At 39.6% G+C, this 15,128-nt stretch overlaps 1 protein-coding gene across 5 annotated transcripts in view; it reads right to left on the bottom strand.

Annotated features, from left to right (window-relative positions):
• Positions 1-15,128, bottom strand: part of NFIA (nuclear factor I A) — a 389,302-nt gene that overhangs the window by 48,540 nt on the left and 325,634 nt on the right. For 4 of the 5 annotated variants that reach the window (XM_012442494.2, XM_012442496.3, XM_012442491.3 and 1 more), the window contains exons 8-9: positions 12,112-12,290; positions 9,606-9,771 (exon numbers count right to left, since the gene is read on the bottom strand). In XM_012442494.2, the coding sequence (XP_012297917.1) occupies positions 9,606-9,771; positions 12,112-12,290 (345 nt within the window). The remainder of the gene's footprint in view (positions 1-9,605; positions 9,772-12,111; positions 12,291-15,128) is intronic. The other variant, XM_012442492.3, reaches the window with a different exon arrangement.

Genomic DNA, 15,128 nt, shown 5'->3' with positions numbered 1-15,128 from the left:
CAGTGTGTGATGCTCTCCTCCCTGTGTCCATGTGTTCTCATTGTTCAACACTTGGCTATGAGTGAGAACATGCAGTGTTTGATTTTCTGTTCTTGTGTCAGTTTGCTGAGAATGATGGTTTCCAGGTTCATCCATGTCCCTACAAAGGACACGAACTCATCATTTTTTATGGCTGCATAGTATTCCATGGTGTATATGTGCCACATTTTCCGTGTCCAGTCTATCATCGATGGACATTTGGGTTGGTTCCAGGTCTTTGCTATTGTAAACAGTGCTGTAATGAACATACGTGTGCATGTGTCTATAATAGAATGATTTATCCTTTAATGGATTTTAAATGGAATTTTAAAATGGAATGGAATTTCTATTTCTAGGTCCTTGAGGAATCGCCACACTGTCTTCCACAATGGTTGGACTAATTTACACTCCCACCAACAGTGTAAAAATGTTCCTATTTCTCCACATCTCTCCCGCATCTGTTGTGTCCAGATTTTTTAATGATCACCATTCTAACTGGCTTGAGATGGTATCTCAATGTGTCTTTGATTTGCATTTCTCTAATGACCAGTGATGATGAGCATTTTTTCATGTTTGTTGGCCTCATATATGTCTTCTTTTGAAAAGTGTCTGTTCATATCTGTTGCCCCCTTTTTGTATAATATTCATATTGGTGGGTGTTTTGGTTATTATCAGTCTCTTAATCAATGTTGCAATCAATACTTTATGTACAGCTTTCTTCATATATTCAAGCCATGTATGCATGGCTTGCATGTAAAATTTATGTATGTACTAATATATGTACAAAATTTAAACATTAATTTTTTGTTATAAAATTTATTACACACATTTAAATTTTATAAAAACATAAAAAACTAAAATGTCCTCTGAAGAGGTTGAACCAATTTACAGTCCTTTAATAACATAAGAGAATGTCTGTTTTTCACATCCTTACCAGTACTGTGTTAAGACACCTTTCGGTCTTTGCTAATCTAATAGGCAAAAATATCATTCCAGTTTTAATCAGTATTGCTCTCATGCTACATGAATAGATGTCTTTCAAACATTTTCCCTTTCTCTCTGTTTATATCCTTTTCTTGTCTTTCATTTGGATTGTTGGTCTTTCTCTTAGTACCTTTTAAAAACAGTTTATATGTTAGATGATTTAGCTCTGTCACATATGTTACAAGTTTTTTTCTATCTTTTGTCTTTTGACTTTGTGGTGTTTTTTCTACCATAAAGTATCCACCAATTTTGGATACTTTCCTTTCATGAATGCTGGTTTTTTGGCATTACTTAGAAAGCCCTTCTTTACGCCAATATTATAAAAATTTGCCCTGTATTTTCTTGTGCTATTTTAGGGCTTAACATTCTATTTTTAGTTTCAGCTGAAATTTATTTTGATGTAAGAAATATGATATTTTCCGGACTGTCCCAATACATTTTACTGACTAACCCCTTTTGCTCCTCTAATATAAAACACTATTGTTATAATAGATTAAAATACTGTATGTATTTGGGTCTCTTTCATAATCTCCCAATTTTTGAAACATAATGGGATAGCAGCAGCGCTATAGAGGAATTAAAATCAATGTGGAAATAGAGCAAAGTAAAGTAAGTTGCCGGGCACTAAGTCACATCAGACGTTAACCTAAGAGTAGGTGAGAACAACGAGAGAGTTTGAGGATTGTTCTGTATCCTGCCTGTGGTGTCGGTTACAAGAATGTTATTAACACTCACAGAACTGTATGCTAAAAAGTGAATTGTATTGAATGTAAAATTTCTAAATTAAGAAACAGAACAGTAACATAGTCCGGGCATCACTAATGAAAAAATGTTCTGTGAATGGGAGCCACTAACTCCTTTTTTTCATTCTTTGTCAAAAGCAACTGGTTCTTCTCTGAAAGAGGAAACACAGTCCTTATGTCTCCCCTCAAATTTTCTGCTCTCTTCCTTTACCTACTAATTAGATGCACTCTGTGAAACAGAAACCAGTACATGCTAAAGTATAGACAACTACTAGCATCTTCCTCTATACTTCTCCCATAGGGTTTTCACTGCACAAAACAAAACAAAACAAAACAAAACAAAACAAAACAAAAAAACAAAAAACAGCAGCAGCAGCAGCTTTGGGCTAAATCAAAGATCCTCATGCTACAGCCAGGCCTATGAACTCTGGGTTGAAGGTGAACTGGATGGAAATCATGACTCTATCACCCTGGCTGAGTGACGCTGAGAAAGTTAGCTTATCTCTCCATGTCTCGTCTTTCTCAATCTGGGTAACGAGAATTTATTTCATAGGATTATCGAGAGGATGAAGTGAGATAATACACATATAAAAACATTTTGTAAAGTGGGCTGGGCACGGCAGCTCAAGCCTGTAATCCCAGCACTTTGGGAGGCCGAGGCAGGTGGACTGTTTGAGGCCAGGAGTTTGAGACCAGCCTGGCCAACATGATGAAACCCTGTCTCTACTAAAAATACAAAAATTAGCCAGGCATAGTGGTGCGTGCCTATAATCCCAGCTACTCGGGAGGCTGAGGTATGAGAATCGCTTGAACCAGAAAGATGAAGGTTGCAGTGAGCGGAGATCGCACCACTGCACTCCAGCCTGGGTGACAGAGAGAGACTCCTTTGCAGAAAAACAAACAAACAAACAAACAATTTGTAAAGTGCCTGACACATCTGTAAAAGCAAAATACTTTGTTGTCGTTAATTTCAGACAGTAGCAGACAGCTGTGGCTCCCCCTAGAACCAGAAATCTAGTCACGTTGTTTTGTAATTTCTTCAGTTACAGTAAAAGGTAGCAGAAAAAGCATGGAAAGGCCTGTGTTTGAGTCCCTACCAAACTACCCTGGGAACGTAATCTTAGGGAAAGTAACCTCCATCTGCCAATCTCAGTTTCCTTTCCTATGAAATCCTGACCTCACAGGAGTGTTGAGAAGATGGGATGAGGTAATATATATGTAAAAAGAGCTTTGCTAACCAAAAAGCACATGTTAATTCAACACATGTTAATTATTATACTAAACATTTTAAATCCGAGTCATAGATTGTTATGTTCTTGGCTAACAAATTCATATTCATTTGTATAATGAATATATACAAGATTCATCAAAGATATAAAAATAAATAATAAAGGTAACTTATTATATGCTTCTATTTTAATAGAATTCTAGTTGAAAAAAATTCAAAGTTCATAGTGAAGAAGGCATGGAGAAACATATTGATGAGTCTTTTATGCATTTTTAAATTGAGTTTTTGTGTTCCTAATTAAAAAAAGAAAATATGCATGTCTTATCTTCCATCGTAATGCAAAAGTGTTTTTTCTCTTTCTATTCTATTTCTAGATTATGATGCCAATCTTCTTTTTTTTTTCTGGAAAAGTCCATTTTTATAGTATATTGATTCCAATCAACAATATAAAAATTGGAACTTAAAATACAATTAACAGAAAGAATTGTGTATTTTGAATTACCATAGCACAAACATAATGAAAGATTACTCCCATGCCTGAGCTGTTCTCAGGACTCCTAGGTCAATTCATTCATTGTACTACATGTTCAAAAAGGAGTCTCTTCTCAATTTAATGAGATGAGGCACATGGAAAAACCTGGTCACCTGCAAAGAGCTGCAATAGGCAGCAGGTTATTACGATTAGTCCAGCAGTAAGACGTCTGATAGGCATTTCAAACGTAACTTGGTCAAACCAAACTTCTGATCTCCACCCCTCACCCAGAGATGCTCCCTCTGTGGTCTTCTCATCTCAGCTGCTGGCAATTCTATTTTAGTAGCTCAGGTCATAAATTTAGGCATCATCACCAATTCTTCTCAACCCACATCTAATGTGTTAGCAAATCTTGTTGGCTCTACCTTTCAAATATACCCGGAACCCACTTACTTCTCATCACCCCTATTGCCTCCATGTTGGTACAGGTCATTAGCAACTCTTGCCTGGATGATTGCAATAGTGCCCCTCCCCATCAACCCTGCCTGTTACAGTTTCCTCCATTGTGCTTACTGATCCTTAACTCAATAATTTACTTATATTTTGATTATTGTTTATCCCCTTCCACTAAAATGCAAGCACCACCAGGGCAGGGGATTTTTATCCGTTTTGTTCACTTTTGCATTCCTTATACCTAGAATATTGGCTGGCATGTAGGAGATGCTCATTTTATTTATTGGAAAAAAACATATTTTTAACTCTTTGCTTTAATTCTTTAATTCTTGCTCCTGGCAATCGATTTTCTTGCTCCTGGCAATCTATTTTCAACAAAACCTTCAGAACGTTTCTATTAAATTTAGGTGGCATCACCTCTCTGCCCCATCTCACTCAGGGTAATGCCGAAGTCCTTACAAGAACCAGTGTGATTTCTATTTCCAAGGCCCCAAATGCATCCTCACTCCACTCTGATCTTACCTCCTGCTCTTATTGCCTCACTGATCTTAACGCATTGGTTTGCCTTTCTACTGGCTGGTCCTTCTGCTTGGAAACCTCTCCTCCTATGGCATCCTGGCTCACCCTCTCATTTTTGTCCAGGCTTTGTTCAAATGTGCCCTTCTCAAATAGCCTTCCTCTGACCACCCTGCTTAGCGCTGCATCCCTCCCCTGTTGGCTTGACTTCCCTACGTAGCACTTACATATCACCATCTTATATCCCACCTACCTTTCACACTCACTGTTTTGTTCACTGGCTTTCTTCCCTTTCTAGAATCAAAGTTCCACAAGGTCAGGGATTCCCTGCTGAATCCTAGCACCTAGAAGAGTGCTTTCCACATAGCTGATGCTCAATAAACATTTGAGCATTAAAAAAAAGAAAGAAGTGGCCTTTTTTCAGTAGGTATCAGAACCCACACAGGTAGTTAATCTGTGGGAATGGAGCCTGTTCATTGTGAAATGGTCGTTACAGGTTATGCCTTCCATTTGTCAGTATCCTAGAGAGACCTGGCACAGTCTATCAATCTTTCTCCAAACAAATCAACAGTATACAAATTCTTCTTTCCCATCCCCTACTTCCCTGCTTCTTAGGGCGCTGGTAAGGATTTTTCCCATTAAAATGTATTTATTTCATAGGAAAGTTTTTTTCCCCCAGATCTGCCTTCCCCCTGTTTCTCTGGCCACAGCTGCAAAGTTTAGTATTAGTGCCAGAGGCAAGCGATTAGTTAAAAAATACATACTCTGCTCCAGGCTGGCATCCATTTGTATTTCATTATAAGAGGATATTAAAAATGATGCCTTGGACTTTTAACCGTGCACAGCACAGCACATCTGTTACCCCTGTTTGTTCTGATAATCTGACTATGAGAGTGAGTACAGCAGTTAGTATTATTCCCATTAACACATAAGGGAGTTCAGGCCTAGAAAAGTTGATAATACACAAGGTGCCCGGCATGTTTTCCTACTTTTATTTTTTACATATTTTTTGGAACAAGGTCTCACTCTGTCACCCAGGCTGGAGTACAGTGGCATGATCTCAGCTCACTGCAAGCTGGACCTCCTGGACTCAAGCAATTCTCCTGCTTCAGCCTCCCAAGTAGTTGGAACTACAGGTGCACACCACCACGCCCAGCTAATTTTTATATTTTTTTTTAGAGACAGGGCTTCATCATGTTGCCCAGGCTGGTCTCGAACTCCTAAGCTCAAGCGATCTGCCCTCCTAGGCCTCCCAAAGTGCTGGGACTACAGATGTGAGCGACCAAGCCCAGCCCCTATATTTATTTTTAAAATTGTATTTTGTTGCATGTCATCATCATCTCAAACTCCTAAAAAGAAAAGGCTGTCTTACATCATACAGTTAACATTTTTGAGAACAGTCTCCATTTCAGACATCAAACTGTTGGGATGCTGAGCATATGTACTGAATACCCTGTCATTCATGTTCCTTCTTGCTAAAGTTGAGCTCTAAGAAACTGACAAGATAAACAGAATCCAATCAACCTGTGTTTTTAATTTCTAAGAAAGCACCTGATTTATGAAACTATACTTTTGCCCTATATTTTTATCTAGTGGTAATCCAATTTTAGGCCCTTGAGCTGGTTTCAGAAGAAAAGTGCTACCTTCTCTTAAGACACCAGGATGTTATCCCTACTAGACAGCTTAGAAGTCAACTCCTCTAAAATATCTTTACCTGAAGGCCCACATTGGAACAAACGCCCTCCCATGTCTTCTTATGGTACCTATACACACCTTTATCCCAGTCTCATCCTGTGTAAACTGCCTGTTTACCTGTCCCTCAATAAATCCCCATTTCTTGAGAGCAAGGATCTATCGTCTCTGAATCCCATGCACTAACACAGCCATGCCACGTGATAGGTGTTTGATAGGTATAGGCTGAATAAATGAATAAAAAAAGGCAGTCATCAAAGATGAATGTTAAGGGAGAGGGAAGCTACCTCACTCCTGATAATTATTCCCTTCCATTCACTCTTAGCTTTTCTCCACCCCCTGCCACCTATTACTCTCTAGATTGTAGAGCTTCAAAGGAAAAACTGGACATGACTAGTCTCCCCCACCCCACCCAGTCTCTTTGGGGACAGGTGCTTGTGGGAAGCACACTGCCACCTGCACCTTCATGCCACCAGCTTTATAGGCTAGGGCGGACCATATGTAGGAAGAGCTGCTGTGGTCTAGCCCTGCCAGTGACCAGGTAGCTATGACAGTGGAACTGGGGGTTACACAGTGTTAGGAAGCGCCCTTGCCCACAGTTATGAACTAAATTCTCTAGTAACAAAGGTGATATTTTGTCTTCTATCTGATTTTTAAAAATATTTTATTTATCAATTGGTTTAGAAATCAGGGCATGGGAGAGGATTTTTTAAAATGAGGGCCCTTAAATCCCCTCCGAATAAGGATGAGTGGGCTTTAAGATTTTTAATTTCAAAGGCTTCTCCTACTCTATAAATTACAGCTCTCCCAGCCTAACACCATCTTGTTAAGAAAGCAGAAAATGGTAAGCAATAGTATGCTGTGAAACTACATATTACTACGAATTCATCATACCCTGGAAAAGCCTTTAGCTGAACAAGGGCTAAAATGGATGATGATAAAAACCTTTCTGTGCCATCAGTAGAACATTTTGTTTTATCTATATTTCTAGAATCCCATGATTCAAAAAGTAAGTATCAAACTATCTGTATCAAGCTTTGGAACTCTTTCTCATGATATTCTCTCAGCCCCACCTCACCCCAAATCTTAAGTGCTACTCTAACATGCAACCATATGAATTAGATCTGCCAGGACTCGTTCTGTCCTTCTTCCCTTAGTGCTGACAAGATGCTTGAGACTGGGCACAAGAGGATGATAGGTATCATCTTATATACAGCACTTGGCTCAGTCCATGGAGTGGAGTCCAGAACTATGGACCCAACTTCATCAACTCAATTTAGGGGTTGAGTAGCTTCTCCATGTCCTACAGATATATTTTACCATTACTCAAGCCTGGAGTCTTCTACTATGTAAGAGTTTGGGCAGATAACAAAATACTCCAATGATCAGAACTGATCTCACACAAATGTGCCAGGTAGATTATCATGCACATTTTATAGAAGAGAAATTGATTCAAAGAGAAACACAGCTGGTAATTTGAAAGGTGGGCATTTGAGCCCCTATCCTTTAGACTTAACAGCCACACACTACTTCCACTCTTCTGCTGTGCCTCAGCAGAGCCTCATCCCTGTTACTGAAAAACTCATTCTGACATAGGAGCCATTGAGAGTGGAGGTGAGGATCTGTTTCCATGGAATTGATGGTATATCACTATGCAGCTTTTAAAAGACTGTGGTGATGTCCTGCCCAGACAGGGAGAAGACGAGCAGAAAATAGTATGCAGAGGCATGCACAGGGCACAACAGGCATGTGGCTATCAACTTGTAAGACAACATCCTCATGGAATAGATGTAAGTAGAGTCTGGGGCAGTTATTTCTCTGACTTGTTTAAAGATGTTACATAAATACACAACAAGCAGGGCACTTACTCTGTATTTATGTGACATCTTTGAACAAGCCTCAAGCCTCTGAGAAGCAGAGGCTTTCCTTCTAAGCTGAGCTTCTAAGATCCACGTGCCAAGCCCAGCTTGCTTCTGTGTCATTCGTCACTCAGGGTTTTCTCCTTTGTTCACAAGTGTTGAATCGCTTCTCTTACCAGGAGAAGTAGGTATCCCCTAGATTGCCCCTGACCTTCAATCTTTTTGCTATTGATACAGAATCCATGCACAGTGCTGCCCATTTCTGCATATATTATCCAAATGCATAAACATTAGATAACCCAAAGCTCACTCTCTGATATATGTCTATGAGGGCCTCCAGCCATTTTGGGTTCAGTGCCCCCAGAATCAAATTCTACGAACATGGGATAAACAGGGACTCATTTTTCCTCTTTGTGTCTTTCCCTCCTGTATTCACTATCATTATTATTCCAATACTGAAGGTCAGGAAGCTGAGAGGCCCAGAATCTTCCTTCACTGTACTCATTTAGAGGACTGCCCAATCCTGATGTTATGTCTACAAAACACTCCTCCCCATGTCTCGTTCCATCCTACACCTATTACTGTGGTTCAAGTTCTTGGCCTTAACGCTCCTTTCCTACTCTGCTCTTACATCCTTTCCTCTGTAGATTCCTTACCTCCCGTCTCACCTCTTTTAAAATCCCCCCTGAAGGCTTTCCTTAGGGCCACACTGCCACAGTTCCTAGCCTTCTCTGACACTTTGCTGCCTCTTTACAGCTTTAGGAAGGTGCTCATCATAGCATCTATCAAGGCTAGGGCATTCATGCCCTGGGAACTCCAGCCATCGCTCTTTTTGTCATTATTCCAGGCACAAATAAAAGCTACATTTGTGCATTCAAACTATTTCTATCCCCTTGTCATCTCTAAAACATCGGAAAATATCTGGAGAATTGTTCTCTCTCTAGTTCAAGTAATCATTCCCATCATCTAAAGAGGTTGTGAAATCTTATATTCTTTGATTAAATGTTCTCAGACTGTTCAGAGAAGAGCCAAGAGTTCTCTCCTGTTTCCATCCTAGTCTACCCTCTATCTCCATCCCCAGTACCCATCCCAACCCCTGCCAAACGTCACCATGCAACTGCCAGGGCTACTAGCGCTGAGCTTCTGCCAGGCTCTTACTCTTAGCGAATGGTCAATGTACATACCTTTGATCTGGACATTTTCTCCTATTTGATGTATGAGCTATGTAACTTTCAAGTGCATTTCTCTTGGACTGCAAGTTCCTGGAAGGCAGTGCTGTCCATAAGAACAAGGAACTTTTTCTAAGCAGAATCCATGCAAGTAGCTGCTGCTTGGTGATGGGAATAGCATTTGAAGTCCCTCAAGTAATATACAAAATGTAATAGCTTGTAACTTGATTTCAGTCCTAGGTATGTAGCTACACCATCTCACCCCACCTAACACCCAGTGTTTTCCTTATCTGGTGGAGTACCCGAGAATCATGTTCACTTTGATTCTCGGTCTGGCAAACTCATGCTACAACATCACTGGGGATCTGTCCCTCTTTCTAGAGCCTCTACAGTAAGGGACAAAGTCTAAGTGTGCATTCCAGTACATACAGCTTTATAAGCTGACCGGCGCCTTGTTGCAGCCATACTTACTTGGTGACGTGGGGGAGGCCGCACCTCCTTCTGTTGATGTAGTCGGAGGCTTTGTGTCTGGCACCGGCAGAGGCACAGGCCTGGCCATTGGTGGTGGTGGCGGCGGCGGCAACATTGGGGTGGGAAGGAATGGGTTGTGCACCTTGCCTTGGCTGCTCCCATTGGGCTGTGAGCGTGGGGGCAGAAAAACACACATACAAGAAAAGAAGAAAGAGACAGCAACCATTAGCTGCTTCTGAAAACAAAACAGTCAGCAGGCACCTTTAATGTCAATACTAAGTATCTAGCTGCTTGAATCCTTCCATAAGTCCATATGGATAAGTCCATATGCAAACATCCTCTGTTGGGTTCTGTTTTTGAGGCATTTCACAAAAGTACTCTTAGCTACAGGTGCCCAATGCATCCTTAGCCACAGGTGCCCAGTGCATCCTTAGCCACAGGTGCCCAGTGCATCCTTAGCCACAGGTGCCCAGTGCATCCTGAACTTATCTCTTGAACTGCATTGTCCTTCTTTGCATCTGGTTTTATAAAATCACCTGCCAATCATCATTCTGGATTTGTCACCTGAGTAACCCACTTTTGCTTGGCATATTTTGTATTTTTCTGTATTAACTGCTCCCTTCATTATCATTCTCAGGATTATTAAATATTTAAGTGTTTTATGGATTGTGGTATATTCCACTTGTTTCTTTACATAGATATGATAAAGTTTCCTAAATATGCACTTGAGATAAAAAAGTAGTATTTTATTTTCACTCTTCAAAGTTGATATTATATAACATTTAATAAACGTGTTAAGTGAACATAGAAAATTTTGTTCACATATTGTATAACATCAGGCACAGAAACTTTAGAATTCAGCTGTCAGAAGTCTGCTAGGGAAAAATATCACTTCTAATTTTGATTTAAATTATATAAGCATATGCCATAAGAGTCATATTTATTTTGCTGCCTGATGTTAAAACAACCAAATAACAGCTCTTTAACAAAAAATTCCCCTCTAAAGAGAGCAATAAAAACCATTTTATTTTCAATTTTTTCAAAATCATTTCATGAAGAGACCTGCCTTAAGCCCTATAAAATTTTGATCAAAATGCAAAACTGGGCATCTGACAGTTATATAGGGTGTCAGGACTATTAAAAAAATGGTTAAAAATTTAGAAGTCAGATGCTTGAAGCTGGTGATCAGGTCAGTTTTTTCACTGTTTCCCAAGTGGCCTCCATTCAACCAACAACAGCAGTTCATATTTAGTGCCCAATCAAAATTCGGTTGAAGGAGATCCTGCCGTCCCAGGCTTTTACATTTAAGCTTAATAATTCCGCAGAGGCAGTCTCACTCCCCCATCAACATTTACTCATATATTTAGTATTGCTCCTCAAAGACTACCTCGTGTGACGATCACAACGCTGTGCTCTCTTGCCGGCAACCTTGCCTTTGCATTATTTCTGAGTGGGCTGAGAGTCCGTAAGTGAATGCTTTAGAATAAGCCAAGCAAATGAATATACAAGCAAAAAGAAAAGAGGCACCATATTGATTTGTTGTCTAGACAGAAATGTATCTGCTAACACATCACCAGACATTAGTCAAAGCTGCCTGTTCTGGCTCAGATATGCAGAATCAGGTATTTCTGCAAGTGAAAAAAATCAGTGACAGGACAGTGTGACATACTATCCTAAATTAGGCAGTAATAATTTGGGCTAATCTGTGACTTCATGCACAGTTATTAAGAGAAAAGGAAAATCAACTTTGGTTTTATGCTGGTCATTGTTTATTATTATTGGCCTTGGGATACAGCTATCCATTGTAAACATCTAAGCCTATATTTGAAACAAAATTTGTGATTTTTAAAAATCACTTTTACATTTGGAATGCCATTTCAAATTGTGATTATTTGGTTTATTTGAGGAAAAATAAAAACATTCATGTGAAGCTATTGAACACTGTTTAGCTTTATACCAAGATAAGTGGGAAAGATAATGACTTGCAGAAATAACAAACCATAATAAACTGTACTCTCAGCATCTTGAGTTCAAGTACTGGTCAACTTGATCTAAAGTGTTAGAAGACTGTATTTTTCAAAAATATCGACTTAGTTGATCTGAAACATCTGTCCCCTTCATCTCCCTACCTCTCTCTACCACCCCAAATCACTATTTAAAACTATTCGGTCTTTCTATTTTGTTAACTGAGCCCTGGGGTTAGAATGCATGGGGTGGAATGATCAGCTCACAGAACTTAGAAGGTTATATAGTTCACCCTTGAGCTGATTTATATCCATAAACTTGACAGTTGCAAACTTAACACAAACACTGTTTTTAAACCCTGACTAATCACTCTTAGAGCAAGTTAACTTTCCCACAATCTAGAATAAATATGACATTTGCCTGCAGTCAGTCAGTACCACATTAGAGCACAATGTCACATGATCATCAGATCTTCCCTTGTTATTTTTATATTCGGCTAACATTTCTAAAGAAATGGGGGAAAAAAAAGAGGTTTCCTTACATTGAGGAACCCCACCTGTCCAGCCTGCTGACCAGCATCAGGGCAGACAAGTTGGACAAATTCTTTCAGCGTCTCCTGAGGGTGATAGCGGATGGCTGGGTGTGAGAAGTAAGGCCCAGGCTGCTGGATAATGGGTGATGTCGGGAAATGAAGAGTCGATGGTGTTGCATGCGGACTTGCTGCAGGAAAAGAAAACATCAGGGTTATGAAAAGAAAGACCTGCTTTGTCACAGCTGAACCCGATTCAACTTCCTCCTCTATTTCTCCTCCTGGCCCGAGTCACAGAATTGCTCATGTGACTGAATTGAACACTGGATCGGTCTGACAGATTTTCTTCCTTAAGGCTTTAAGACAAACACGGAGGTTAGATTAGGGTAGAGTTTCAAGCTGTCTTTCTATTTTCAGTGGACATGAGTTATAAAGGCATTAATAATCCTTGGTGAGGCTGAAGATTATTCATTACCTTAAGAGCCTTTTTAATGAAGCAAGCAATAAAAAATGTATTTGGTAGATTAGACCTGACTTAACTGACATTACATATGACAAATTCTAGTTTGCACATATGGATCCCCTTTCATGCCGAGCTATCCATAGACAATAACTCATTGTTAAAGCTCTTATACCCCTTTCAAGGAAATTTCTAGGGACTAATTCAGGATGAAAATTTTTTGAAGTATGTAGTAAATGATCACTTAATGAACCCATGCAATTTGGGTGCCTCACTTTACACGGATGGTTTATGTCGCCTTCAGATGCCATTTCAAAGCCAAACTCAGAAATGCATATATGTGAGAGCAGGGGAACCCACAGGGTAAGCAGGCAGTGACCCCTACTAAAATGTTGGCTCTGTGCCCATAAAAACGATGAAAGACTCAGACAACTACTACTCCCTTACATTTGAACCCTGGTAAATTTCATTTGGACAAGAAGATTATATTAGATTAAAAACCTTATGTGAGGTGCCTAGTAACTTTTCTGAGGGAACTATAGTCCTTGAATGAGAAGGATGATTGATAAAACTGGCTGGAGGATAAGAGCAGCACATGGAAAGGTTGAAGATACTCAAACCAAGTCAAGCCAAGAGAGCAGCTCTTGCTTCTCAATCAGGGTCAGAGAAACCTCCTCCAAATTAGAGGAGATGAGAGTATTTATCTCTCCTTTACTTTTTGCAGTTTAAATCTCCAAACTCAAGAGGCCCTTGCAAAGAAGATTCACAGGAACGTCCAAATTTTGGAAAATAAGACCTTTCTAATACCAAGCATGACTCATAATACTGAAAAGAATCCCAGTAAGACAGGCCACTACATCTCCCACTATCCCACTTGCATGGCTAAGGGCTGTAAAAAGAATGCACCTGCATTACTTGCTGGGCATGGGTTCTTTGTTCCCTACTGGGATCTCCTTATGATTGGGGCACTTTCTGACTAATGACTGAAATGACTCATACTACAGGGTTCAGAGTGCATCTGAAGTTTTTAAAGAATGGAAATGGGAGATTGGAGTAGAAGTAACTGTCCAATCCGTGTCTTATAGATGGTCTGATGAAACTCTTTAATTCATGAAACCTTTAATCTGCCCAATAAATATTCGTAGGCTCCTACTATGGGCTCAAGAAACAAATCTGAGCCAAAACAGATGAAATTTTGCCCTCAGTCATACAACTGAGGATGTCTCAAACATAATCTATTTGAACCAGAATTTTCATTACCTTCTCCTCTCAAGCTGACGCTTCTCCCAGTCTTCTCCATCTTTGTAAATAGCTTTGCCACCCGCTGCAACATCCCCAGAACTGAGTCTGGCACTCAATAAATATTTGTTGAATATGCAGCGAATGACTAAATAGACAGAGGTTAATAAGACAACCATACTGTTAAACATAGAATAAAATTTGCCAAAACCAAATCTTGGTTCTCCACCTGGCCAAGAGCCAGAGAACTTTTAGAAAAATGGGTAAAACTTAGGACTTCCTACAATGAATGATAAATCTTGGAACTGATCATTGTTGCTGAGTTAAATCCCACAAGCTAAAAAGTTAAATGGCTCTGGTCATCTCTTAACTCTGCAAATTATGCTACTGGCTTTAAAGAATCAGTGGAAGTTTTTCATCCAACATGGTACAGTCCTTCTTGCTGATGGCAAAAAACTTTCACTCAGTACCCTGCATCTGATGGAATAGTTACTAGTTAAGGACAGAATGTGGTATTTCCCAAACTAGGCTGAGAATATACTGAGCCTAACAAAATGAAACACTCAACTTTTGCAGGATGTCAAACACCAAGGTGGCAATTCTACTGACATGAGCCCCTGGTAGGCTGACCTTGAAAATAAAGTCCCACTGCCTCAGGTGCTCAATGGAAAGTGATGGGTAATTGTCTGATTATGAAATCATGGTGGCCAACAGAGACTGCTGCCCAAGGAAGGAATTCACTTGAGATCAAACAGAACTGATCTTTAAAGAAACGAGATAGAAGAAATAATTCAAAAGGACGCTGTCATCTCCCCATTAAATGTTAATACACATCCGTGCCCTCATTTTGTTGTTGTTGTTAAATACGTAAAAGAAAATAATTAGCAACGTAAATTTAGACCTTAGTCTCTTTATTATATTTTACTAAAAACAATTTATTCATCATTTCTCTGTGGAACAGAGTTTAACACAAACACAAGAACATATGATACTATACGGAATTAATTCTACAATGACTGATTTATAAGAATCAATTAATTCGTAATTAATACCAGGAAATCATTTAGCCTGTAGTTTCAAATTAGGCAATTGCTGAGTCTGCATTTTAAAGGGTCATCCTTTGCAACCCTTACTTTCTCATGCTTTGGACTTTCTGGCTCAGTCATCAGTTCACTGCGCAACTGGAGAGAAGTCATTCAAGATCCTAAGCCTTCATTTCTTCGAACAGAAAACAGTTATGTTACTGACATCACAAAGCTCTAATTATTAAGTATATGCTGTTTCTCTGGATAACCCGCATTCATCTTCTACCAGACACATAGAAACCCAC

The sequence above is a fragment of the Aotus nancymaae genome, unplaced genomic scaffold (assembly GCF_030222135.1).
Source record: "Aotus nancymaae isolate 86718 unplaced genomic scaffold, 86718_ANA_hifiasm-v0.15.2.pri h1tg000007l, whole genome shotgun sequence".
Classification (NCBI taxonomy): domain Eukaryota; kingdom Metazoa; phylum Chordata; class Mammalia; order Primates; family Aotidae; genus Aotus; species Aotus nancymaae.
Note: the sequence above shows the minus strand (reverse complement) of the source record. Positions and strands in the feature narration are given on the sequence as shown.